Source organism: Pollicipes pollicipes, unplaced genomic scaffold, assembly GCF_011947565.3.
Source record: "Pollicipes pollicipes isolate AB1234 unplaced genomic scaffold, Ppol_2.1 Scaffold_4219;HRSCAF=4965_pilon_pilon_pilon, whole genome shotgun sequence".
Lineage (NCBI taxonomy): Eukaryota > Metazoa > Arthropoda > Thecostraca > Pollicipedomorpha > Pollicipedidae > Pollicipes > Pollicipes pollicipes.
The window spans coordinates 32,815,423-32,841,223 of NW_023596448.1; the positions used below are offsets into that span (position 1 = coordinate 32,815,423).

Consider the following 25,801-nt stretch of genomic DNA (forward strand, 5'->3'; position numbering starts at 1 on the left):
TCTGCTGCTTCAATATCTTCAAACGTGGAATATTCCCTTTAGTAAGATGTACTCTTTAGCATTATTGTGTATTTACACCCAACGTGCTTGATCCAACAGATGTGTCACACAAAATTGCATCACCACTTTTTGCTCTCTTCATCCTTCCTCGTTAAATTACATGGAGAACACTGATTCTAAATTTTGGACAGGCTGCAGGACGCGGGTCGAGCCCGAGCCCAGATGTCAACGATGCGGCGTGACAGTCACACCAGGCTAGAAAATTGTGGCTGATAAGACGGACGCGAGGCAGCGTGTTACAACGCAGGGAAAAGAGTGGGTCAGTGTTCGCAGACTGTCACGAGTTTTCGTGCGCAAACTCAGGGTCTGCCCATTTTGAACCTCTTCTAAAGTTCTTGAAGTTCGGCCACCAGTGGGCAGCATTGCGGCCAGTGTCACCTCCTGCAGTTAGCATCGCGGCCTGTGTGACCTTTTGTGACCTTTGGCCTAAGGCGGCCTGCATGACCCCCAGCAGGCGCCTCAGGCTTCCTCAAGCTCACCCCGACGTGCCAACAGCTTAATGTCAAACATCAATGTCCGTACCTCGACCTGTATAAAAACGTGACAAATATCAGGTACATCAGTGCATCGTCATGGATTTAACGCACGTTCCTGCTCGCTGGCAGCACACAAAGTCAGCCACTTCATAAAATAAGCCGTAAATTCAGTTCATACCATGCGCAAACGCCCGCAAACGCCACACGTATTCCATGACGACGGACAGCGTACGCCATATAAGCTTACAATGGCTGAGACTTGTGGCGAGATGTTGGGAAATGGGACGCTTCTTAGTCTTTGCTTCAATGCAACTGCTATGGACCCGGCGTCATATTCTGCAACAGTTGGGCAACCACCACGCCACCTGCTTGGAACCCATGCATGCATATGCCGCACCACACACGTCGTCATCGACGATGAGCATCTCGCAACCGAATATGAACAGCCACCTGTGGCACATATAGGCCAAAGCGTACCACCGTGCCTAATCCAGCGACGACCATGTGAAATCTGCTGAGTGGCTGCGTAAATATACATGGCCCACTGGGATGACCGCGATCTTCCGGGCCGGGAGGGCACATCGACGCACCCCAAAACACCGCGGATAATGTGCCGCAGCGCACGCGGAGATCTCAACACAGCACGCATTCCGCTTTCAAGCCACGCGCCGCGCCGTCAGCAAATTTAGAGCTGCTCTAAACAGCTGACGGAGATGTAGCAAAACCACCCAGCGCTTGGCAGGCAAATAGCCGGGCCGTCCTTTCCAGGCAATAAAGTGCCATGCAGGAGCTGGCTCGATGTTGTGTGTCGGTGCACGACTCGCGTGACACCGCTGGCCGACATCCGGTCACGCGTGGGGGACGATAAGTGTCTTAAGAACGCGCGCGGTGATTGGCCGACGTCGTCCCTGTAGAAGCAGGTTGGCAACAAAAGCGATCAAAACTCTTACTACTGACCTACACTTACAGGTCTTCTCCCGCCAGACGACACGGTCGGAGTCGTCCCACCGGCTATCAAGAGCATTATACGCAACGCAGTGGAATTTTGTGGCATTTAAACGTTCTCCGATGCACCTACCGCTCTTAGACACCGCTACACGTCATTTTATGACAGCGATACGCTTCTGTGGAAAGCTGTCATCGATCTGGGACTCCTGCGACGTGCTTGAGACTGTATCTGTATTCCACTGCCGCCGGCACATCAACCGAGCGGCACGCAGCGTCGTCCACTCGAACTTCAGATTCCCGTTTCGGCCGCCAGGGACGCCGTCCTTGCCGGTGGGAAAGGTCGGGTCAGGTAGTGGCCTCCTGTGTTCTGCCCTCCCTCGACCACGTCTGGCGTGATGGCGCCTAATGAAGCCTCGTCCGGCATAGTCCAGCCCAGTCTTCTCCAGCACCATCAGAGTGTGGTCTGGTGGGTGACGGTGCTGACGTCGTTGACGGAGGAAACCGAGGGCGGCTTGCTGACACTTGCGGCGAAGTGAGTGTTCTCCTGCACCTCCAGGTTGCCATCCATAAACGACTCCTCGTACAGTCGGTCACTCTTTCTGTAAACAAGACACAGGTAGATGAACACACGGTAATATGCACAGGTACGTTTCACACGAGAAACACACCTCTCAGCTTAGGATGTATCCACCGCGTTAACTGTGCTGAGGCAGTAGTGCAAAAATTATTTCACCTGTGTTGCCGCAAAATTGACGACGGCGTATACGCAAGAAACAGCGATACATTCATTGAAAACAAGCCAGCCAGTAAACAGAGCATATTAGCCACAATCCGGACCCATCACTCAGAACGGGATCCCCCGAAGGATGCAACTCGCGTTTTCCACGACACCTGCGGCGCTGCGAAAGAACGAACAACTAGTGGTTCGCCGACTCACCGCTTGGTGTTCTGCCATAGGCAGCAGAAAGCAGCAATGACCAGCAGCAGAACGAAAGTAAGAGCCGTCACGGACCAGAAGGCGATGTGCAGCGGCTCTCCCGGCTCATTCCACCAAAACTGACGACAAAAAGACACCAGAATTGACAACAGAGAACAGCCAGAACGGGCTTTCGAGAACAGTGAGAACAGGCGAGAGAACAATGAGAACGGGCAACAGAGAACAGTGAGAACGGGCAACAGAGAACAGTGAGAACGGGCAACAGAGAACAGTGAAAACGAGCAGGAGAGAACTGTGAGAACGGGCAATGGAGAACAGTGAGAACGGGCAACAGAGAAAAGTGAAAACGGACAACGAGGGATGACACCTGTGTCGCCAGGGGACCATCACGGCAGGCCATAGATCAGTCGCGGACAAACTCATACCGTACAGGTCACCAGAACTGACGACAGAAATCTGCACGAGAGCACGATACCATCAACGCTGACGCAAAACGACCGTCGGAAGCGGCGACCCGAAGATGACGGACAGCCGCTAGACAGCCGCTAGACAGCCGCTAGAACGACCGCCGCAGTGCGGACTTCCGGTGTTTGCCCTCCTCTCCCGCCCAGAGACGCGCTCCTCACCACGGACTGTTGGCCGGGCCCCGAGAGCCAGGTGGGGGTGACGGCCGGAGGAGGGGGTATATTTACGCGGTGGGCTGCTTGGTGCTGCGTGTACGGATACCAAGTGGCGTACAAGGGGAAGAGTTTCCGGGCAGGGGCAGAGGGGGGGGGGGGCTGCCGCTTATCAACTTTGAGGGAAAAGTAGGCCACATTTGGGGAGCGGCCCGCTTTCGGCCATTTGCGTGATGGGTCTAGCCGTTTATCGCTGCTCAGCCCCCTCCCCCAACAAAGTCCATGGTGGTGCAAATTGTACCACGTCTATTTTTGCAACGGCCGTCAACATGAAATATCCAGCCACGACAGATGTGCCGTAAAGTGACCATCAAAACAAGACAAGTCAAAAGAACTTGCGGCGCTCCCACACAGCTGTGCTCTCAAGCTCAAAATCAACGGGAAGACATTGAGTTGCATGCGTGGCTTCATATGTATATACGCATATATATATATATATATATATATATATATATATATATATATATATACACATGCGCGTGCGTGTGTGCGTGTGTACGCGTGCGTGTGTGCGCGTGCGTGTGTGGGTGTGGGTGTAGGTGTGGCTGTGGGTGTGGGTGTGGGTGTGGGTGTGGGTGTGGGTGTGCGTGTGCGTGTGCGTGTGGGTGTGGGTGGGTGTGTGTTTGGTGGGGAGACGGCGTCCTCCTCTGCGCTCGCCCCCCCCCCCCCCATCCACCACTCCTGAACACTGTCACACCATTTGACCACGCTGGATGTCTCACTTCGGTTGGATCGTGGACGTAGCCTTTTATTGCTGCATCAACCAATGGCCAACAGCCCAGCTGCAAAACCAAGAAATCAACGATAAAAAGACATGCAACAGCGGCAGCTCTCCCAGCGCTCAGCGCTTTTTTCTCTCCACTCCCTGCTGAGTAGCCCACCGTCGGAGCCGGCTCGGGAGCAGCCACCTGACGCCAGCACCCTGTAATCAAATCAGACTGCCCAGCAGCTGACGACTGCTAAGACGCCCGGCGCCACGTAGGCATCGGTCAATACGCGATTGAGAGAAGCTTTTCTCCGTCCAACGTTGGCTGGAGGCCGCACGTCCAGACTTAACGGCGCGGTGTCTGCAGTCGGGACTTCTTTTGCTGTGTTCGCTTTGTTCGGTTTGTTCGTTCGTTCGTTTTGTCGCTCCGATCTCCAGGAGTGCTCCCTACCCCTCTGGCCGCGTTCCGTTGGAGGAGTGGGGCCGATGCCGGCTAGCTCGAGCCCTATCTTTCAACACTATCGCACAAGGACCTCCTTCCAAGGGTGCTCTAGGCCGTGGGGTGTGCAAGGGCGTCGGCCCTTGACCCACCCAGGGAGGGGGGATGCAGGGGAGGGGGAATCGATCGCTGCAGGGTGTCTGGAGACCGACCGGGCCCACCGTGACTGACGCGTCAGCGATGTCGGCAAAATAGATGTCCACATGTGGTTCGGCCCGGATTAGAAGTGGCGGATTTACACATATTCGTCTGATGTTATCATGGACAACAAAATGGATAAAAACGCTGAAAGTTGAGAATTGTTTCCTGGTCTACCTATGGTTGCCTCATATTACACCAAAGAGTGGGTCATGCGTAATTATGACGCATTGGTCTTGAGACGAGTCAGAAAATAGGGACATGTCTTGGAAGTGCTGTACTCGCCCAGGAAAAAAAATGCTGATGTTTATCATGTTGGAGACGAACACCATTGCAATACAATGATACCACATTGTAATACAAAGGTGGTATCCCCAGACACGAAATTCAAAAGCTAAGATATGATAAATGGGATAAGAAAGACGGTCTTTTTTGGGGGGGGCCACTGAAAATTTACTAGTCATGGCAACCGACAGATGCCGTAATCTGCAACGCCGTACACCGAAAGACGGCGTAAAATTATGTCATCACTTATTCCGTAACCATCTGGATTATTTTAGCCATGTTTATATAGTTATCCCATCAAACTCGTCGGCAAAAGCTCGTCGGCAAACAGCCCTAACATTGGTATGCACAACCATGCCTACCTGGCCGCGCACACTTTTCGCACACCGCGCACACACGCGCACACACATTCGGGAAGGTAACAGCTTCAAAATGGTGTCACCGTTCGGTCCCCAAGGCGCGAGAAATCGAAATACCAATGATTTGAAGCACAAAAATAAATGACGCAGTGATGTATAGTTTCATCCGTTAGTTTGGAGCGTAAAATTAGGCATACCGCGAGTTTGCTAACTTGCTGTGTAACAGGAAACGTTTCACATTTGAAGATAGTGAAGCAAGCATTAGATATGGTGAAACAAGCTCACCTATACATACTGGTGCACTCTTTTAGTAGAAAAGACTGCTCTAGACGGCACAATTCTCCGCTTATTAAATATGCTCCTCAATGCCTCTTGGTTTCATCACGTCATCGTACCTTGTACAACAATGATTGAGAGCCAATTGGCGGCCGTTATATCTGGAAATCGTACTCACGAATGCCAGATATGAACGCCTCGACCCTTATACCCCTCTTGGCTTTGGTCGCCGGATTGCTTGTGGTATAGACTTTGAATGATGTCATTATGACATGAATAACAAGGTGACTTTGATATACTCTCCCGACATATATTTCCCCATTTTCGCGGACAGGTAGCTCAGAAACTAGTGAAGTTTGGATCTTAAGAAGGGCGAGATTGTGAAGAGCATCGAAAGTTTGCTTTCAAAATGGCTATTTCAGTTTAACAGCCAATATAGGTGTGTTACACTCCCTTTAACCTGCTTATGTTAACATGTTAACATGCTCACCCATAACTCGGTATGCTCCTTCCGAATTTAAAATCGTGATAAGCACGCTTGCCAAGTATGTCATCCATTTTGTGTCGCTATTTGCCTCAGGCCCGGCGCGTCATTGGGCGCCCCCCATCATTTGTGTCCTGCTGGGGTTGTTCAAGAGTGTTTGAGAAGCGAAATAAATCTTAAGAGCACGTAAGGTGGCTAATGTGCAAGATCTTCAGCTCACTTCTGGTGATTGCAATGACCCCATTTTGATATATGTTCTAACTGTAGCTAAATATGTCATCTACAATACCCGGCGCCGTGCAACAACTCAAACATTGACTGTAAGTCTGTTAAGAACCTTCCAACGGAAATATCTTTGGCCACACCCAATGGTAAAAGCGAATGCTTTGCTCGCACGTGGCCGAATGCCCGGCAGTGCAACAGAAAGATAAAAACGTGACACACTGCCTCATCACGAAACTGCGTGGTATGTAATGACGCTTATACAAGATAAAAACATCACACAAAAACACCATCCACTCGCAAAAACATGATTTTTGCTGGAAAACAACTAGCACGCAAAGACCCCTCTCCGCCAGAGCCGCTCCGCGACCCCCCCCCCCCCCCCCCCACACCTGCCTGATGGTCGGCTGGCCGCAGCTCACTAACCTCGGTAGTAGGTCGGTATGTGGGCAGTTCGTGGCCCACCAGCGTCGGCAGGTACTGGGTCCAGAAGGCGCTCTCCGTCTGCCGGTGGTTGCTGAACATGGTGCTGTTGAAGGTGTTGTTGATGCTGAGGAAGCGCTGGTCGCCGCGCAGGGCCGGCTGCCAGCTGACAGTGTTCAGGATCTGACGCGGCGATGGCCGACTGCGGCGAGCACACGGCGGTCACGCAGAGGTCAGAGGTTAGGTGGAGATAAACGGCCGGTCAGAGTGAGAGGTCGGGTGGATCGGCCGGTCAGAGTGAGAGGTCGGGTGGAGCGCGCCATAGGGTTCGTCGCGATGCACATCGGGTGCGTAGCATTTGATGAAAACTGCTGAACTGATTTTCTTTATACTCAGGTCAAGTCCACCCAAAAATGCACACCCAACCGAGGGAAAGACTTTGCACGCTTTCGGTTCCAAAGCGCCAATGCCTCTAACAAGTCAAAATTCCACTGTTAGTATCAATCACACAACTGAACGTGTCACTTTGCTCACCTAGTTGCGTCCAACTAGTCTTTCAGAACAACGCACCACCTTAAGCTAGCGAAACCACCTTTCCCGACATTCGCATCGGAAACCGAGTACCACTCGCACCAGAAACACTGACCCGGTTTTCGCGAAGTTGGCGAACGCCTCGATGAACAGCTGACTCATGTTTCTGTCGCCCTCCGTCCAGGCGTTCCGTTCCAGTCGAACGTCTCCTGGCAGAAGCTCTGCCAACAGCATCGCACGTGTTGCGGAGACGGCGGACTTCCGTGCGCTGCGCACACAGACCTGGGCAGTGAGATGGCACGGCAGGTCATTCCCGTTGTCATGTCAACGCTCATCCCGCCGTGTTTTGTTGTGGCAATGTTATTCACGAACCGAACTTCTGCTTGCCATCTGATAGTAAAGAGTAAAACAAAAAATGTTTGTCTCAGCAACATGCGCTGGCGAGCCCGCTGCAGCGGCCTTAGAACATACATTTTTGACATTATTTCGCAGGACTTGCGAAGTTCGCAGTGCCGCTCAATGCCATTAAAATAATGACCTTTAGCTGCGAATCCATGTGCCGCTTGCTATGAGGCGACAAAGTTTCGCCACGTCAGAGAAGTTCATGCTCTTCAGACCTATACTGAATTTAATCCTGTGATTGTCATTCTACTAGGAGCCTGAGGAGCATAATCAGCATAGATCCCATAACAGAAGTGGTTCGTTTCACTTGAGCATTTCCACGATGAATTATGTTCCAATAACGTGTGCAAATTACTCCCATGCCATCCCTCGAGGTTCGGCCAGAAAAAATGACCCTGTACAAAATGAAAAGGCGCAGATATTCGCGTATATCAAGAACCAAATCTCACGTATTTCCACCATTTTGTTTTTAGTTTTTAGCTCTACAGGTTTTATAAAAGTTGGTTAGTAACTTTCTCGCAGCTTAAAAGATACATCGCTACTATGCTTAAAAGCGTTGTGGCGCTCACATGCAATACACTGACGTAATTTGATGAACTGGAGGGACCTGCCCCGTCCCATCTCCCAGCTTCTGCAACTCAAACAGTGCTGTGCATAATACCAGTACGTACCACTCATGACATATACAAATTACGAAGCGCGTGGCACCTCTCCTTTCCCGAGGGCTTGGCCAGATGGCTTAACCTCCCCCTCCCCGTTCGAGGCACTGAATCCCGGTCACCAGGGTGAACCCTGAAACAACGCCAGCTTATACCCAAAGGCGGCTGATCAACGCTGGAAAAGCTTCCGTAACCAAGATGCCAAGCAGAAACGAGTGACACATTCTACACTACAACCCCTTCCCCCTCCGCACCAAACCAACGTAAAACACCACGCACAGGTCACAGACGTGCATGCAAGCGCCGCAGATACTCTCACGAGATAGCCACACCCCGCACCACGCCCTGGGAAGGCATACGGGCAAATGCAGCCTCCACGGGCAAATACGACTCCGTAGTCACTGGGTGAGCCGCGCCTCTTACCGGGGTCCAAGAAGGGTGCGCCAGTCAGCATGTAGTACTGCAGGCCGTGAGGGACCTGCCGCCACAGCGGCGCCTCCAGGGCCTCCACCGTGGTGTTGAGCACGTACTGGTACGTGGGCACGTCCAGCTCCAGGGCCATCTTCACCATGGCGTCCACCGGAGCCGTGTACAGCGCGTCAGAGACAAACTGCGGCGCGGAGGCGGCGTCACACCTGGGCACGTGATGTGACAACACGTCATCCCCCTCACGTCACCACATCATCATCAACACCGACATCGCATTTCATTACTTGCTCAACGCAACGTTTCGCTACTTGCTCAACATAAGATTCCGTTACTGGCTCAACATAGCATTTCATTACTTGCTCAACACAACATTTCGTTTCACGCTCAACATATTTCGTTACCTGCTCAACATGCTATTTCGCCACTCGTTTAACGCAACATCTAGTAACGTGTAGCACAACTCAAGCGCACGCTGCTGCCCGCGTTTGCGTCCTCCTCATCTCTCCGTGAGCGCGGCCGTCGGCATCAGTTCGCCCTCCACGCTCTCGCGCTGGCACACGCCGCCCCAACTTCGCAGCAGTCTACAGCTCACGCCACAACCGTGGCCAGCCCATGGACGCACCACCGGCGCGCCGGCGTGTGGTGTTGAAGGGTGGGTTCACAACGAGGCCGCTTTGCGGTGTCCCGGGCCGCGCAATAGGAGGCTGGGGCACGCGCAGGGTTTCACAATGGGAGGAGCAAAACCACAAGAAGCAACCGAGAACGCCGGAAGTGCATGCAAACACGCGTTATCACGTGCACGCATGCACGCGATTTTTCGTACGTGGCGTAAAACATACAGGCTTTCCATCCTCCTTTTTCGGCGTCTACCGCAAGAATCTTTACTGGCAAACATTTAGTCATGTGCATATTAAACGGGGCATCAATTTGGTAAGGGGAAAGCACGTGCTCCCGAGGGTTACCACGTGTGCACGCTCCCGACACATGCGCTGGTGGAGGACGGCGGCGCGCTCACGTTGATGTACATCTGGCGTATCCACGTCTGGTTCTTGGGGTCGGGCCAGTACGTGTACAGATGCCGCATGGCCGTCGTCACGCCGTTCAGGTTCAGCGTGTAGTTGTGTTGTTCGGCCCACTCCCGCACCTTGGTGTCCAGCCAGCGCTGCGTGATGACGTAGTCCGGGGCCAAGCTCGCGTTTCCGTCTGCCGATAACCGGATCGGGGGCCGTGTCAAGACCCGGATCAGGCGCACATCCGGGTCCGAGGTGGTGTCAGGGATGGATGACGTAGGCTCCAGCTCCGGTGTCTTGGAATGGAGCCCTATTGTTAGCACGAACCACCAAGGACGAAGCCCGCGCTTCGCCAACAACTGCGTGAACTTTTTTGTTTACAATTCAGATCATGAGAATTGCACTTATAGTTAATGTACTGCGCTTTATCAGAAACCGAACGGAGCAAAGGCCTGTAACCCTTTATCAAAGGAACCGTTTGCATTCGCATGCGCACAAATTGAGCAAGCTGTCACTGTTCCCAAACGGCGCTTCTCCATCACTGCTGTGCAGCCGTCTCTCCAACGACATAACCAAAGGCCATGACCTCCGAGACCTCTCACCACACAGCAGACATATGCCGTTCCCAAACACGGCCACACCAGCTTATGTCTCGCCTCCCTCATTCACAGGCGGACAGAGAAACCCTGCTCACGCATGCCGAACGGGTGATCATCCGCCGCACAGACGCCGCCGCCGCTGCCTCCGCCGCTGCGGTACTCACACACGAAGGGAGCCGCCTCGTCCCTGTTGACCCCGGTCAGCAGCCGGAGGTCGCCGCTGAAGGCCCGCGCCCGGTACAGCGCGGCCGGTAGATCAGGCAGCACCCGCCAGTCGCGCTCCGTCCAGCCCTCGTACCAGCCGTCCGGCGGCAGCGAGATGTTGGCCTGCACCACCGGCGCCCACGGGAACACGCCCACGTCCGGCTGCCGGCGCCGAAGCCACGTCAAAGGTCACGGCACAAGGTCAGACCAGAGGTCAGCGCAACGGGTTTGCATATGGACAGCACGGGCTGTGCGGGGTCGGTGAAGACGTCAGCGCAGCAGATGTCATGTTGACTGGGAGGGTAAAGAAATCAGTGCAAAAACTAGTGCAACGGCGAGGAATGAGACCAAAACGGCGTGATACTGCCAAGGTCAAGGTCAAGGTGCGTGAAACGGATCGGCCGTCAGCGGAGTTTGCCGACCCACGAACTCGCAGGCACAGTTCGACCAACGAAGCCGCAGCACGCAAACAACGCAAAGCCATGCGGCCCGGCCTTTCACTCGCTTTTTGCACGGCTCCGTCCTGCCTCGCGCTGCTTTTCACGCAGCATCGACCAGGCCATTTTGCCTCGCTCTTTATCGGACGTGCCACTCACGCAGTGATCCCTCACATGTGATGATTGTGGTTTCGGAGCAGTTTTACACGGACCTGGCCTGTCACGACCCTGTGCTGTAGAACAAGGAACGCTGACAGCCCCGAGTCCGTGGTGGTTACACCCACGGACCTTTCCAACTCCTGGCGGCCAGTGAACTTGCCAGGCAGTCACCTGCTTATGCATGCATGGCGCCAGATGTGAAGCCCAGACCGCTTGCGCCACAGGGGAGGGGGGGGGGGGCGAAACATCCCAAGCACGCGCGGCAACGTGCCGGCTGCGAGAGTGCCAGTATACTCCAGCCCACAACAGAGCACCGCTCCGGCCCCTCCAGCCCCAACAGCGCCGCCGACGGGCGAGTCCATTATGGAATTGGAGCGTTGACATGGCAAATGCTGTCCACTGGCACTTCCACTCCGGAGAGGCGATTGGCCGGCGAGAGCAGCAACGCAATGTCGGCTGGGCAGCGACGCAATGTCGGCTGAGCAGCGACGCAGAAACGCCCCGAGCATTGCCGGGAAACGTCCGGACGCCGCTGGCGTAGGCGAGGCCGCCGAGACGTCAGCAGCGCGCCAGATTGCCATCAGTAAGCGCCACGTTCGTCAGCAAATCTGCCACAGTTAGTGGAAGGGTCGATATGATGAAGGGCGTCGTGGAAATGTGGCGCACTTGGTGCGTCGTCAAACAGCAGCTGTCGGCTCGGAGGCGCCATGCAGCGATCAGCGAATGGATATGTCATGGATATGGTCACGGTGAAATGAAGAAATTCGAAAGTGAAAAATATTCACCATGATGTACATCTATTTCAGGCTACGAGCTGTACACACCATGTATTCTCGCAGTCGCCGTAATCCAGCGTAATCTGGTGGCTAACAAAAGCTAGCGAGTAATATGTTATTGAACTTTTTTGTTGGGGTAGTTCCATTCCAACGTTGACAAATCCCAAACAATCTCTGACATAGTCTCTTGTCGCCGGATTAAAAAAATATGATCCTACCGTTTGCTCACTCCACATCTTCGTTTAACTTGCTAAGCCTGCTGTGTGCCTCGACTGTGGCCCACAACAACAATCAATGCCGGCACTGAATGATGATATTGCCAGTCAAAACGCATGGTCTATGCTCTGTTCAAATTAAAAAGATGCAGGAAACTCAAGCCTCTTCCCGAAGCTTATTTGCGAGCAACTTTAAGTTCACACATCACCAGTTTTCAAGAATTTTTTTTTTTCATTTCATTTCACACATTTTCAATTTTCAAGAAAAGTTTGGTCATTAATATTACAAGAACTGTGATTAATGATTGCAGACCTTATATATTATATCGCACAGTAAGTGGCATGTCTATAATATATCGTTTAGTGTAGGTACTTTGTCTTTAACTTGTCGTTCAGTGCAGAAAACATCCCGATCATATATTTCCGTGGTGTGCATCATACACATATAATATTTAGCTTAGTGTAGGTAATATGCCTATGACATATCGTTTAGTGCATCTACTATACCCATAATATGTCGTTTAGTGTAATTATATATCTATAACATATCAATGAGTGTAACTAATGTATCTGCAATCGGTAACATACGTAATATATCGTTAAGCTTTGCTGATACTACGGTTTAGTTTAAATCAGCTATTGGACCAGACCGAGCCAGCTGAATTCCAAAGCTTGTTATGGTTTCAGTGCGACTCAAACCCGCCGACGGAAACGCATTCATCATTCTGCCGACGGGCGTCGCGTGTTGAGCACCACAACGCCTGCCCGCGGTGCTGAAAACTCCAGCGCTCCATAAACTCAAAGCCCCAAATATAGCGCATCGAACACAGTTTGCGTCTTCACAACCCAAATAAAGTGGGCCCTCGCGAACGTGTCAAATGGCCGTCCAGACGCCGCGGCGGCCACAAACCGCGCTCGGAAGTACGTCCGCGGAAATCGCTCGAGCTCCGTCAGCGAATTCCACTTCAGATTGCTTTCCCTCGGTAGCCCAGCATGTTTGGCCACTGCTCCACCACGGCACGACGAGATTCAAAGCTCCCGGAAATTGTCATCGAGAAGGGCGTTGGGCATGCGTTTTGTCCGCTAGTGTTGCTATACTTAGAATGTTCAGGCACTCGGAGGACGCGAAGAGTGAATGGATCCATCAGCATGCTGGCACCTCACAGCAAACATTCATAACAAGGGAAGGTGACCAAGTTGGACCTTCAGCAAAAGGGGAAGGCGATCAAGTTGGGCCTTCAGCCAAGGGGAAGGCGATCAAGTTGGGCCTTCCGCCAAGAGGAAGGCGATCGAGTTGGGCCTTCCGCCAGGGGGAAGGCGATCAAGTTGGGCCTTCCGCAAAGAGGAAGGCTCACTTAATTGCAAAAAAAATTGTCACAGCGACTGCGGCAAAGCAGAAGTGTTGAACGAGATCACCACTGAACAATGCCGTGGTTCTGCTAACGCCATCCGACTGGAAGCCTTACGACACAGGAGCGAACCTCTGTCATGTCTTGCACTGCACGATCTACCCGTCTACAGTCGGCATCGCCGGCCTCTAACTGCCGAGTAGATGCATACGACCCCTTCATTATGACTTGGACGTATCTTATCTCCCACTTTGACGTCCACAGCTCCCAGATGTTGGCGCAGCCGGCGCGTTCCATCTTCTAGTATGCGACCAATGACTTCGATGCCTCATTACGACGGCGCTGTCTCCAGTTTAACGCCATGAAGTACAAGTCGACTACCGTTGTATATCATCGTGAAGTCGACATTTCTTACCTCGGACCATTTATTTAAGCGGAACTATCCTACCTCTGGCCATGGAGTACACATCTTCTACCACCGCCGTGAAGTCGCTTGGCGTATTAAGCTGTTACACTGATGCGTCCTGCAGTGGACTCATCTCTGCTCTCTCACCGCGACTCCAACGTGTCCTACTTCTCACCTGGCATTACCCTCTGCGAAGTCCACAGCCCCAATCCTACAACGTAAACGTCCCCGATCTCTCACGGTGACAAATGTGTCTGCCATCTCTCATCGCGTGGCCGTCATCGCCGATCTCTTTATGTCGAGTCCACGTCACCCACTCCTGATCGAGAGCGCGTCTGATCCTCACTGTGAAGTCGACACCGTCCGTCTCCACTACGGCCCCCACCATGTCGTCAACATCTCCACCGTCTCACATTACCGGCGACGTCTCCGATCTCACACCGCGTCGGCATCATCTCCGACATCACACACCGTGCCGCCGTCCCACATTACCGGCGACGTCTCCGATCTCACATCGCGTCGTCAACATCTCCGACATCACACACCGTGACGCCGTCTCACATCACCGGCGACGTCTCCGATCTCACACCGCGTCGTCAACATCTCCGTCATCGCATACCGTGCCGTCAACATCTCCGCCGTCTCACATTACCGGCGACGTCTCCAATCTCACACCGCGCCGTCAACATCTCCGACATTACACACGGCGCCGTCGTTATCTTTGACATCTCGCCGCACCGTCAGCATTTTCGATCTCACACGGTGCTGTTGACATCTGCCACATCTCACCACACCGCCAACATTACATGATCTCCCACCGCACAACCCACGCCTCCGCTCACTCACCGTGAATTAGGATCTGCCCATCTGACCATACAGCAAACATATCTGATCTCCCACCGCACAGCTCACACCTCCGCTCACTCACCGTAACTTCGACATCTGCTACATCTGACCATACAGCCAACATGTCTGATCTCCCACCGCAGAGTCCACACCTGCGCTCACTCACCGTGAACTCGACGTCTCCGATCTCCAGCGCGCTGCGTCCGCGGCTGAGGCAGTTGACCAGCTTGGCGGACGTGTCGGCCAGGCAGCCGATCCTCTCGCCGAACACGCGGGACGTGTTGCGGGCCCACTCCAGGTCCGAGATGGCCGCCCAGTCAGCCAGCGGGGACCCGCTCTGTCGACACGGGCGTCGACGGTTGCCAACGACGCCATGACGGTGTCGGTGGTCACGTGATAACATGGGCGCCGCTCTGGCGCAGCTGCCTCAGCGGAAGTTAGGGGGAGAAGAGTATCGTCTATTCATAGGTACGCAAATTTTGACGGGTGGTTGAGGATACAGAAATTGCTCGGGTCGATTTCTTCAGATGGGAATGATTGATTATGGACGGTTTCGGCTATCCAACTGTCGGACGATCAAGACACTGTCAGTTGAGCCTACGCAAGTTATACCGGCAAAGCGTTATTTTCAGCCACCCTCACATTCCAGCAGAAGTCCCTAAAAACCGAAAACATCGCACCGAGCTACAAATAGAACACTTTTATTTCATCAAGTGGCGACCGCCTTCAGCGCTGAACAGCGATTGTGGCCCACACCCGCCACCACACGACTCTCAGCCTTTCCGAGATTACCCTAACAACGCCCCTCTTACCCTGACCCTCTAACCATGATCTCTGCTGATCTAGACCCCCTCCCCGCGCCGTCCCCGCGACGTCTAATCCTGATCCAGAGATGACATGGCCAGTCACCTGTGATCCTGAACCGGGACGACCTGTGACCCTGACCGTGATATGGGGCGATGAACTGTAACTCCGTCCTGTGACCTTGCCCACCTGAAGGATATGTGACCCTGACCCTCACCAGTGCGATAACCGGTGACCTTGACGCTGACCTGGGCGACGACCTGTGATCTTAACCTTGATCCGGGCGATGACCTGTAACCCTGACTTGGGCGACGGCCTGTGACTCTGACCATGATCCGGGCAATGACCTGTGACCCTCACCCGGGGACGACCAGCGACACGGACCTGACCCAGGGACGATCTGTGACCCAGACCCTGACCTGTGGCCCCGACCTGACCTGGGCGATGACCTGGTGCACGATATGGGCCGTGCGCGGGGAGACGGCCAGCAGGCCGGCGCTGGCCGCTCCGGCGTCGTCGCCGAACACCGTGATGCGGCGTCGGTCGCCGTTGAAGTAGTGCACGTTGTCGTACACCCAGCGCAGAGCCATCGCCTGATCCAGTAGGCCGTAGTTTCCCGGTGAGTGCTCGTCGCCAGTGCTCAGAAAGCCTGTAGGTCGGTATGAGACGGTTAGAGCGAAAACAGCGGCGCGGGCTTGCGGCTAAATTAAATCACGTGCGCGGTTTTGTTTTGGCGTTTTTTTTTTTTGGCGTGCGCGTTTTGTTTTGTTCTGGGGCGCAGGGCTCGCGGCTGAACTAAATCACGTGCGCGGTTTTGTTTTGGCGTCTGTGTTGAGAGCTTTCAACGAGCGCTGCCTTTTTATTTTGCTTTAATACTTCTAACTTAATATGAGGTAGGAGGCAGTTGGAGCAAAATCTGGGGCGCAGGGTTCGCGGCTGAACTAAATCACGCGCGCGGATTTCTTTTGGCGTCTGTGTTAAAAGCTTTCATCGAGCACGGCCTTTTTACTTTGTGTTGATACTTTTAACTTGCTGCTACCCAGGGAGACACCTTTACCATGAACATGATTGGCAAAGCAGCCGTTCGCAGACTACATTTGCGATGGTCAAAGGCCCATGAGGATAAGTTCCGGACGCCTTATTTGCCGACTGGCTCGTTGCATATGGCGGCGATAACCGGAGGCAATTGTTTTAGCAATACCGCCATATCTATATTTGAAATCACTGCCAAAGCTTTTGAGAAGTTCAAAGCAGCACGCGCCATTTAAAACGGAATGTGCCATGTCATGAGCCAGGGTGAAACATCGCCGGGAAGTTTGCTGATTGCGCGAAAATCGTCAGCATTATTCCACTGCACTGCGCAATACAAACTTCGCTCCAAGTTCGCTAAGCGCATTACAGGCTTGATCGCTTCTCAATGCAGCGGAAGCCGAAAGCTTTGGCTAAGAGGCCCTGATGCGATTCAGCGTCGGTCTGAACGGAGCTGCCCAAACTAAAGAATTCGTTACAGCTATAACCCACCTTAGCTGTTGAGTTCCAGTAATGTTGTGTCACTTGATTATAAAACCCGCCACGCACCTGCTGCTGCCCTCACGCAGAAGCGTCTTGAGTGAAGTGTACACGAGTGTGCATGCCCGAAGAGGGCCCTTAAACCCCTCTAGTACAGGCCACGAACACAAGTCTGGTACAGGAGCACTCAGTCGTCGCGGCGGATCGAAGTCGGGCGGAGGACGTCGGCAGGGATCTACTCGCCGAGTCCACTCGGGCTGCCCCGAGCCGGGGCGGCGCTTCTGAACAGCCCGCCGGCGGTCCGCACCATTTGATCGTGCATCTAGCGGAACGCGTTGCCGCGACATGACATCGATGTCTCATCGCAAATCGCCTACAAATCAATCGAAAGCCACTTGGTACCACTCGAGACTAGAACTGTCAATTTTGAGCCATCAGGTTCAGTGTTGTCGAACGCGCTGATTCGGAGCAACTGGTTCTAGCAACGAGTCTGCGAAAGCGTCGTAGATTCGCGTCTCGACGACCAAAGGTCCCATGTTTGCGTCGACGGAATTCCGTTTGACCTTGACCTAGCGGTGCACCCGACGGCGCTACGGCCGTAGAGGAGAGTGGGGCCAGTCACATCACGTCCAAGTGGGAACCGTAGTCAGGGCGATTTACTCTAATGGTGTGTTCGCAGCGGGCCAGACGACAAAGATCATACGTGACGTCACTTAGAAGCCTTGCCGGACATGCAGAATCTTGCTCCGTTACTTAGCCGTGGTGAGACGGAAATGGTGCAGTGGGCTCATTTATATACAAGTCGGTTTGCACGCCCACGAGCGACGACGGGTGAGGAGCAGACGTGTTTTACGCTACAAATGACAATTTGTAGTTTTCATCGTTAGGCGCCCGCGTAGACGTGCCAACGGACACCCTAGTGTATGTGCAGTTATTGTCACCAAAATTGCATGACGTCACGTTGCGCAGTACAGAATGTTCTTAGTGCGCTGTGATTACACTCCAAATCCACGCCGTGGATGAGTCTCGGGTTACTCAGCTGACGAAAACCAGCGCTCTCTACTTTTCAGCGTGGTTCCGGTTGCACAAGTGAACGTGACTTGGGGAGAGTGTTACAATTTTGTTGACACATAGCTGTTAACCTAACACGCGCTCGGTTGGGGGGTCAGCTTGACCCCCGAAGGTATTTCCGGAATTATTTCCGAACGGCACGGCGTAGCCGCACCAGATCTTGCGTAGCTCTAGACAATTAAATAGCGGATTGTTTACCACCAAAAATTTAGATGTACCTTGTAAGGTCGCTGACCTATGGCAGGTCAAACTAGGCCATGGTTTCAGCGGAGGCAATTTCTGGGGAATCGCTTAATCTAATCTAACAGCAGAGTGTTAGACGAAGCCATACATCTCTGAGATACTTTCTCAGGCAACACAATAATGGAATGAACATATTAAATTGACCTAGGGTCAGGTATGAGGGTCAGTTCGAGGTCAAAACCAACCTGTTTTATCACTCTATGGCTTTCTGTATGAACATTTTATGTTGCTCACTTCAAATTTGTCGACAACAGGGACTGCATTATACGCCTTCAATTAATTTCTTAAAGGTCAGAATAGGTCAGTAACCTGAAAGGACATAGGTCAACATTTTGTATCAAGGAGCATGCGGCCTAGCGTACTCTTTGTCACTTATTCAAATGCAAAACTCAAAGCAGTCTTGTATGATTTTGGTCACCATGACCTTCAAAAGGTCAAACAAGGTCATTAACCTAAAATGAGCATGATCATTTTTGCTTAGAGCAGTTATCTACGTTCTGTGATTTCTTTGGAGACCAGCATGGAATTTGACCTTGTTTCACCTTATTTGACCCGAAGGCCATAGCCTAGGAACCTCAAATTTCGACCTAAGTGAGTTCACGTACAGGCCAACACACCCTGTGAATTTGGTGTGGTTAGGTCTCTTAGTTCCTCAGATCTCAGGGGGTCAAATTGACCCCCACCCGAGCGAAGGGTATTCAACCGGCCACCCGGGCGCGTGTGAAGTGATCGCTGAAAATATGTGTTCAAACCTCCAATAGCTCAGTTGTTAAGACAGCCTGCATTCCGATCCACCCATCCGTGGCGAGGTGGGTTCGAGTCGCTTTAGGCGCCCGTTATTTGTCCTTGACAGATACGCCCTGCAGCCGATGGCAGCGGCCGGACTGAAGGTCAGATGACTCAGAGGGCAGGACGGACACTGCCGAGCCTTGTGGCACGTTGCGCTTCGGCCACCAAGGTCTACCGTTGAACTGGAATTACACGATCGGATGGCAGAGGACAGGGCTTACATAGCAAGCACTGCTTAGCGTGAGTTTCGCTCCCAGAAATCTTTCAAAAAATCGCCCTGAAAGCACTGCACTGCACAAACACTGCTTAGCGTGATTTTCGCCCCCAGAAATCCTTCAAAAAATCACCCTAAAAGAACTGTTGGTGCGGGAGCTTCAGCAACTGCAGTATCATCCGCATCCGCGCAATCTTTCCGTCCCTCGTGGTTGACAGCTGGATGGCCCGGCGACGGTTCCCGACAATCACCGACGCCAGCAGGCCGGGTCACTGACCTAGAGCCCCGAGGCGGTAGTTGAAGGTCACGACCACCACCTGACCCCAGGCGGCCAGCATGTGGCCTGGGAAGCGGTTGGAGGAGCCGTGGGAGAACTCGCCGCCGTGGATGTGCACCATGACCGCGTACAGTTCCTTCACGTTGCTGGACACCTGCCCAATCAGACGTCACAACGGCGTGTTCTGGGTCCGGCAGGATCATCTCTGACGTCGTCGATTTGAGGCAGACAAAAACAATACTAAAATAACGTTTTTGTTGGTGGAAAGCGGGGAAAATGTCTGTTGGTGACGTCTGAAAGATCGACATCAGACTCAAATCCAAGCCAGTCGGAACAGGTCGTTGGCTTAGTCGGAGCAGGGCTCAAATTCAGACCAAAACGAACAGAATTCAAATCACTCTCCAACCAGCTCCAACAAAACTTGGCATAGCGAAGGGCGCATATCTAGCCCACCACCGGCCAGTCGGCACACGCCTCCCCTCACCTGAGGCGTGAAGACGTTGAGGTAGAGGCAGTCCTCGTCGACCTCCCGCACCCCACGTCCGGCCCCGACAAACCTGGCCGGCTGGGGGCATGCCGGCCCGTAGTCCAGCGCCAGCCAGCGCTGCCAACCCGGCCGGGCCCGCGGTGGCTGCGGCAAACACAGCAGGGTCGCTCAGCTCAGGTCAGGTCAGGTCAGGTCAGGTCCACAGAATGATGGCATGACCCACTACTGCCAGGGATGTCGAACATAAGGAGCTGGAACAAGCGAGTCAGGTCAGGACGCAAAACGTCAGGTCGGGACAGAAACAGTCAGGTCAGGTTAGACCAGGCGAGAATCAGGTCGGGTTACGCTAGGTCAGGCCATGCCAGGCCAACCCCATGGCGTAACAACAACGTAGTTCATCACTGTCGACCAGGACGAGCAGTGATAATGAGACAAATGGGTCATGTCATGTCAAGACGCCTCACGCCATCATGGGCATGTCATGTCAAGACGCCTCACGCCATCATGGGGATGTCATGTCAAGACGCCTCACGCCATCATGGGGATGTCATGTCAAGACGCCTCACGCCATCATGGGGATGTCATGTCAAGACGCCTCACGCCATCATGGGGATGTCATGTCAAGACGCCTCACGCCATCATGGGGATGAGCCACGGGTGTTGAAACGAGAAAACCTGGTCAGGTCTGGTCAAATCGGCCCACTTCGGGTAACGTGCAGGCGTCGTCAGACACCATCAACCGGGACAGGGAGTGCTGCAACAAATACGTACGGCCCCGGCCAGGTCAGGTCAGGTCAACCCCGGGCAGCGTGCCAGCGCTATCAGCGCTGCCATCGCAAGTTCATTTGCTCTTATTTGCATGTTGCTACAAAAATAGCTTTTGCTTGATACAATCAGGGGCGGATCCAGGATTTTGTCAAGTGGGGTGGGGGGTGGGGGGGGGACGGCAACATTGTGGGGCCCCCTGGAGTTTGAGACCCCCTCCGAAAAACATCCTCGCACTTCGGCCATTACGTTTTATAGCACGTCGTATGTAATATATATATATATATATATATATATATATATATATGTGTATATATATATATATATATATATATATATATATATATATATATATATATATACATACTTATCCATTTGTCTAATAAATACGGAAACCCATCTTACTGTGCGCGGCCTTGTAAAGCTAGGCGTGCTATGCATGCATACATATAGAGCTCACTCAGTTTCTACAGGTCATTTTAAATGCTGTGGTTTTGGGGCTAAGTGTTTCGGAACAACAGGCATAATAAACCTGCGTTGGCTGCTAACAACCATCAAAACCAAGCATCGACTTAATTCCTAGCTTATGCATTTACGGCCAGCCGGTTGTGCGATGTAATCAGCTGGTGGCTGATGACTAATCAATAATTTTTCCTTGGTTATAAAGGAGTACAACATGTCCTAGCATTCAACATATGTTCAGAACGTCATACACTAGTATAGCTAGTGTAACACACTTAATAGCCAATGGAAATGACACATACGCCGTCGGCGGCACGTACAACTACATTCGGCAACTGCGCGTAGAAATTCATCAGCGCATTTCCCACTGCTGCTCTAAGATGAAGGCACCAAAGCCAATAGGGACGGAACATGAACGATCATGGGTGCTGCAGGAGGCCAACAAAGTGGCTCTCGTCAACAAGTACAGGGTCTTCAAGCAAAAAGAACCCAAGACCAACGTGGTGGGCCCCTAAACGATCGGTTGTACCTAGGCAGGCTGACATGTAAAGCCCCGGCCGTGGCACAGCACCCTCTGAGGAAATGGGAATTATTCAAGACCATAAATCAATATCCCTGTGCGGTCAAGAGTGCACGGGCTGGTCAACAACACTAGCCTCGATAGGAGTGAAGCGTCCTCCGCAAATGAAACCCAAGGGAGAGAGTCCTCGATCAAAGTAGAGGGCCCCTGAGCATCGAGTGTCTCCGTGCCTTACCTTACAAGAGCCCTAGCAACAGCACAAGGCGCTCAGCACAGCACAGGCAAGTAGAAAGAACCCGAAAGGGCGCCCCTAAGCAACTGAGTGTGCCCTGGCATATGGGGCCCCCGGAAAAAGTGTATAGAGCCTTTCGGGCGAAGGGGAAGAATCCGTGGAGGGAAAACCTGATCGATGAGCAGTGCTCGGGCATGGAGGCAGATAGCGTCCCAACAGCACATTGGGCCGTATGAGAAAATGCAAAGAGATCAGGGGCACCGTGGAAAGCTCCTTACCGATCAGACTGACCTGGCGAGTGGACATATAGGGCCAGGCAACCAACAGCGTAATGTCTCTAAACGGCATAATGAGCCCCAAAATTTCCCCCAAACAACGCTTTTTCAATCAGCGAAGAATACCTTTGTTTGCTTATGAACTCTTTAGTTTTGCTAACAACAGTTCGTGGTCGTCTGTAGGGCCAAAGCCATCCAATTTGTTGTGTTTTTGTTGTAAGAAAACTGCGTCCGTGCAGCCAGTTATGGGCCCCCTCGGAGCCTTTGGGTCCCTCGGCATGGTCCATGGGGCATGGTCCCGCCCCCCCCCCCCCGACCCTCTGCATCCGCCGCCGGCCCGAGCAATGGAACAGATGGGGCTCGTCAAGAACCATCTGTTCAAAGGCCCCCCCCAAAAAAAAAAACAAAGGCCATCCACTCAAATATAAGATATACTTACGACGCAATGTGTAGGGCTCTGAACGATCGAGTGCGCCCGAGCAGATTAACACATGGGGCCCCCGTCAAGAGCGTGAGGCCTTCCATCTAAATAGGAAATACCCAAGACCCATTGTAGAGGGCCTCCGAGTGACCGAGCGTGCCCGAGCAGGCTAACAAATAGGGTTACCAACAATAGCGCAAGGCCCTCCATTCGAATGGGAAGCACCGAAGACACTATGCAAATGGCACCAGAATGATGGAATGTGCCCGAGCAGCTTGTCAGAAGGGGCCCGACGAGAGCGTTGGGCCCTCCATTGGAATAAGAAGTACCCAAAACCCAGTGCGGAGGGCCCCCGAAAGATGGTGTATACCCCAGCAGATTATCAGGTGGCTCAGACAGGAGTGTGGGGCCCTAAATTCAAATACCGAGACCCAATATATGGGCCCCCCGAACAATCTAGTGTGGCCGAAGCGGTAAACAGATGGAGTCCCGACAAGTACGTAGGGCCCTCCATTGAGATGGGAAGTACCCCAGGCACAATGTGGAGGGCCCCCAAATATTCGAGTGGGCCCGAACAGGTTAACAGATGGGGCCCTGGCAAGAGCGTTGGGTTTTCCGTTCAGATATGAAATACGACACGATGTAGAGGGCCCCAATTATCGAGTGCCCCAGAACAGGCTGACAGACAGGGCCCCCGGAAAAACCGGAGGGCACTCCATTCAAAAAGGATGCATCCAAAACCAGATGTAGAGGTCCCCCACAATCGAATGGGCCCGAGGATCTTATGAGATGGGGCGCCGACAGGAGCAGGGTCCCAAGGGCCCCAAGCCCCAAGCAGGCCATCAGATGGATTCCCGACGAGAGTGAAGGGCCCTAAGCAAGCGACAGGATTGGAAACGCCCTAGGCCAATGTGGGGGGCTCATGAGCATATTGCAAGTGTGTCGGTAGGTTAGCAGAGACCTACGTAAAGGGTCCCTGAGCAACCGAGAATATCCCGGCAGGTTAAGATATGAGACCCCGGCTAGAGCTTACAGGGCCTTTCTGGCGAATGGAAAGAATCCGTGGAAGGGCCCGTGATCAACAAGAGTGCCCAGGCACGATAACAGGAAGGGCCACAACAACCGCGCAGGGCCCGCGGAGCAAATGCAAAGGAATAAGAAGGCAACATGGAATGCTCCTTAACGATCGAATTAATCCTGTAAGTGCGCGCATAAGTCCCCCGGAAACAGCACGGGCCCCTAGACAGTGAAATGAGCCTTAAAATTTCCAGTCCACAACTTTTCCAATCATCGAATGATTTTTTGCGACTTCTCACAAGCCCTTCACTTTCGCTTGCAACTGTTCTTGGTCGCCTGGAAGTCTAGAGATACCCAGTCTTGTTGCGTTTTGTGTTTCTCTCGGAGCCAATGGACCCCTTCGGGGCCCAAGGGGGCCATGACCCCGTGCCCCCCCCCCCTCTAGACCCGCCCCTGAATACAATGTCTCACACAAAACACGTAAAAGGCTGGAGCACAGCCTGACGCACTCAAGACAACAAATGCCTTGGCCATGCGTCCAACCACTCGCGTGACTGGGCGCATTACACGTCACACACGCCGCCGCTTTGACGCAATACTGACGTCTGATTGGCTATCGAGAACGGCGCATTATCACCGCTCGGGCAGCGGAACAAGGTGCCAGAAGGTCACACAGGTCAAACAGCCCGGCTCCGGGCAGCGCGGGCCGATGTCTAGGCACTGATGGTCCAGGCGACAAGTCTGCGGCAAATCATCGTGCTGGTGGGCTGCTTTCTACGCCAGGAGAAAGACGCGGAGTGCGGAAATACACTGAGCGAAAAGGGAGAGGGAGTGTTACCACCCGCGTGTGGCTCCATTGCGGTTTCCGCGATGGCGTAAGGGCGGCCCATAAAAGCTACGCTAGCAGGGATGTAGCCTCCCAAAATAAGCTGGGGCGGCCGAGCACAAAAAGTGTCCACACCTAACCCGAAATATGCCAAAAAGGGCCTCTTCTCGGATTCTTCCGCTTTCTTCACAGAAGTTGGGGGAGGGGAGCGGGCTGGTGCCCCTCCTCCTAGACCCAACAGGAAACTGTACCGCTGCACTTCAGCAGCCCCCATTCCCCCTGCTTTAATGCCACTGCCGCTACGGCGTGCTCCAGGGTCGATGGCCTTCGGGGACGCTGTGCTATGTGGAGCTGCGGAGTTTTTAGCGAAACACGGAACAGAACAGCGCCAAGTCAGAGTGCACAATTAACATCCAGCGTCGCATGACTGCCGTTCTTCAGGCGCAGACCACGCCAAACACGAGGCGGAATTTGCCCGTGCAACTGAGAGCCAAGAATGGCTTCATTAACGCAACATGCAGAATGATTAGACCAGTCGCTTGCCGACTAATGCACGAGCCACGACCCCTTGACAGGACACCGAAGTGTGTTGGCCGTGGTCTAGCTGTCAGCAACCCGAACCCTATCGCACTTGGCACCCACGTCGTATGATGTTACGTGTTTATCCTTCTCCCTTCCTCCCTCCTTTAAAAGTTGACTGCCGTAGATCAAGGGAAGCACGACCGCTGGGTCGTGAGCTCGAACCCCACCACCTGCCATTTTTCGGTTTTACCCTACCCGCTCATTATGACTGCGTCTTAAGTCCACAGCAACTGCAAACACGCAGTGTCAGACGACCACAACTGACTAAGGACTACACCCCAACAGACGACCGACCAAGCGACGCCTCACCTTAAAGCGCGCCTCCTGCACGGGCGGCAGCGCGTACGGCACGCCGAGGAACGCAGTCACCGTCCTCCTCTCCTTGTGCACGCCGGGCTGCAGCCGCGCCGGCCACTCCTCCGGCCGCAGGCCCGGCTCGTCGAACAGCTTCACCCGGAACCCGGTCAGCGGCCCCAGCTGCGTGCGGAGCTCCACCAGCGGGTTGGTGAGACCCTCCCCTGGCCGGCGCGCGCCCTGCAGGTCTGGCCGCCAGCCGGCCAGCACGCCCACGTCCGCGTCCACGCAGCGGTTCGGGTCGAACTTGTCGTAGCCGACGTTGGCGTTGTCGCCGCCGGCCGGTGGCGGGCACTGGCGCCGCCCGCCGTTGCGGAAGGTGGCCGGGTCGGCCGGAGCGGCGGGGGGAGCCGTGGTGGCGACGCGCCACTGGCCGAAGCGGTTCACGGTGCCGCCCGGGGCGGCGGCTGCGGCGGCGGCACACAAGAGCAGGAGCGGCAG

The 25,801-nt window shown here is 53.6% G+C and overlaps 1 protein-coding gene across 1 annotated transcript; it reads right to left on the bottom strand.

Moving 5' to 3' along the window:
* Positions 1-573: 573 nt before the first annotated feature.
* On the bottom strand, positions 574-25,801 carry LOC119095423 (cholinesterase; the record flags this gene model as incomplete). Its single annotated transcript, XM_037218254.1, has 12 exons — positions 574-2,083; positions 2,422-2,540; positions 6,494-6,692; positions 7,137-7,242; positions 8,506-8,692; positions 9,527-9,714; positions 10,285-10,486; positions 14,679-14,849; positions 15,754-15,965; positions 19,420-19,573; positions 19,904-20,050; positions 25,316-25,801. Coding segments are annotated over 12 exons (2,319 nt in total), but the record flags the coding sequence as incomplete, so codon positions are not given.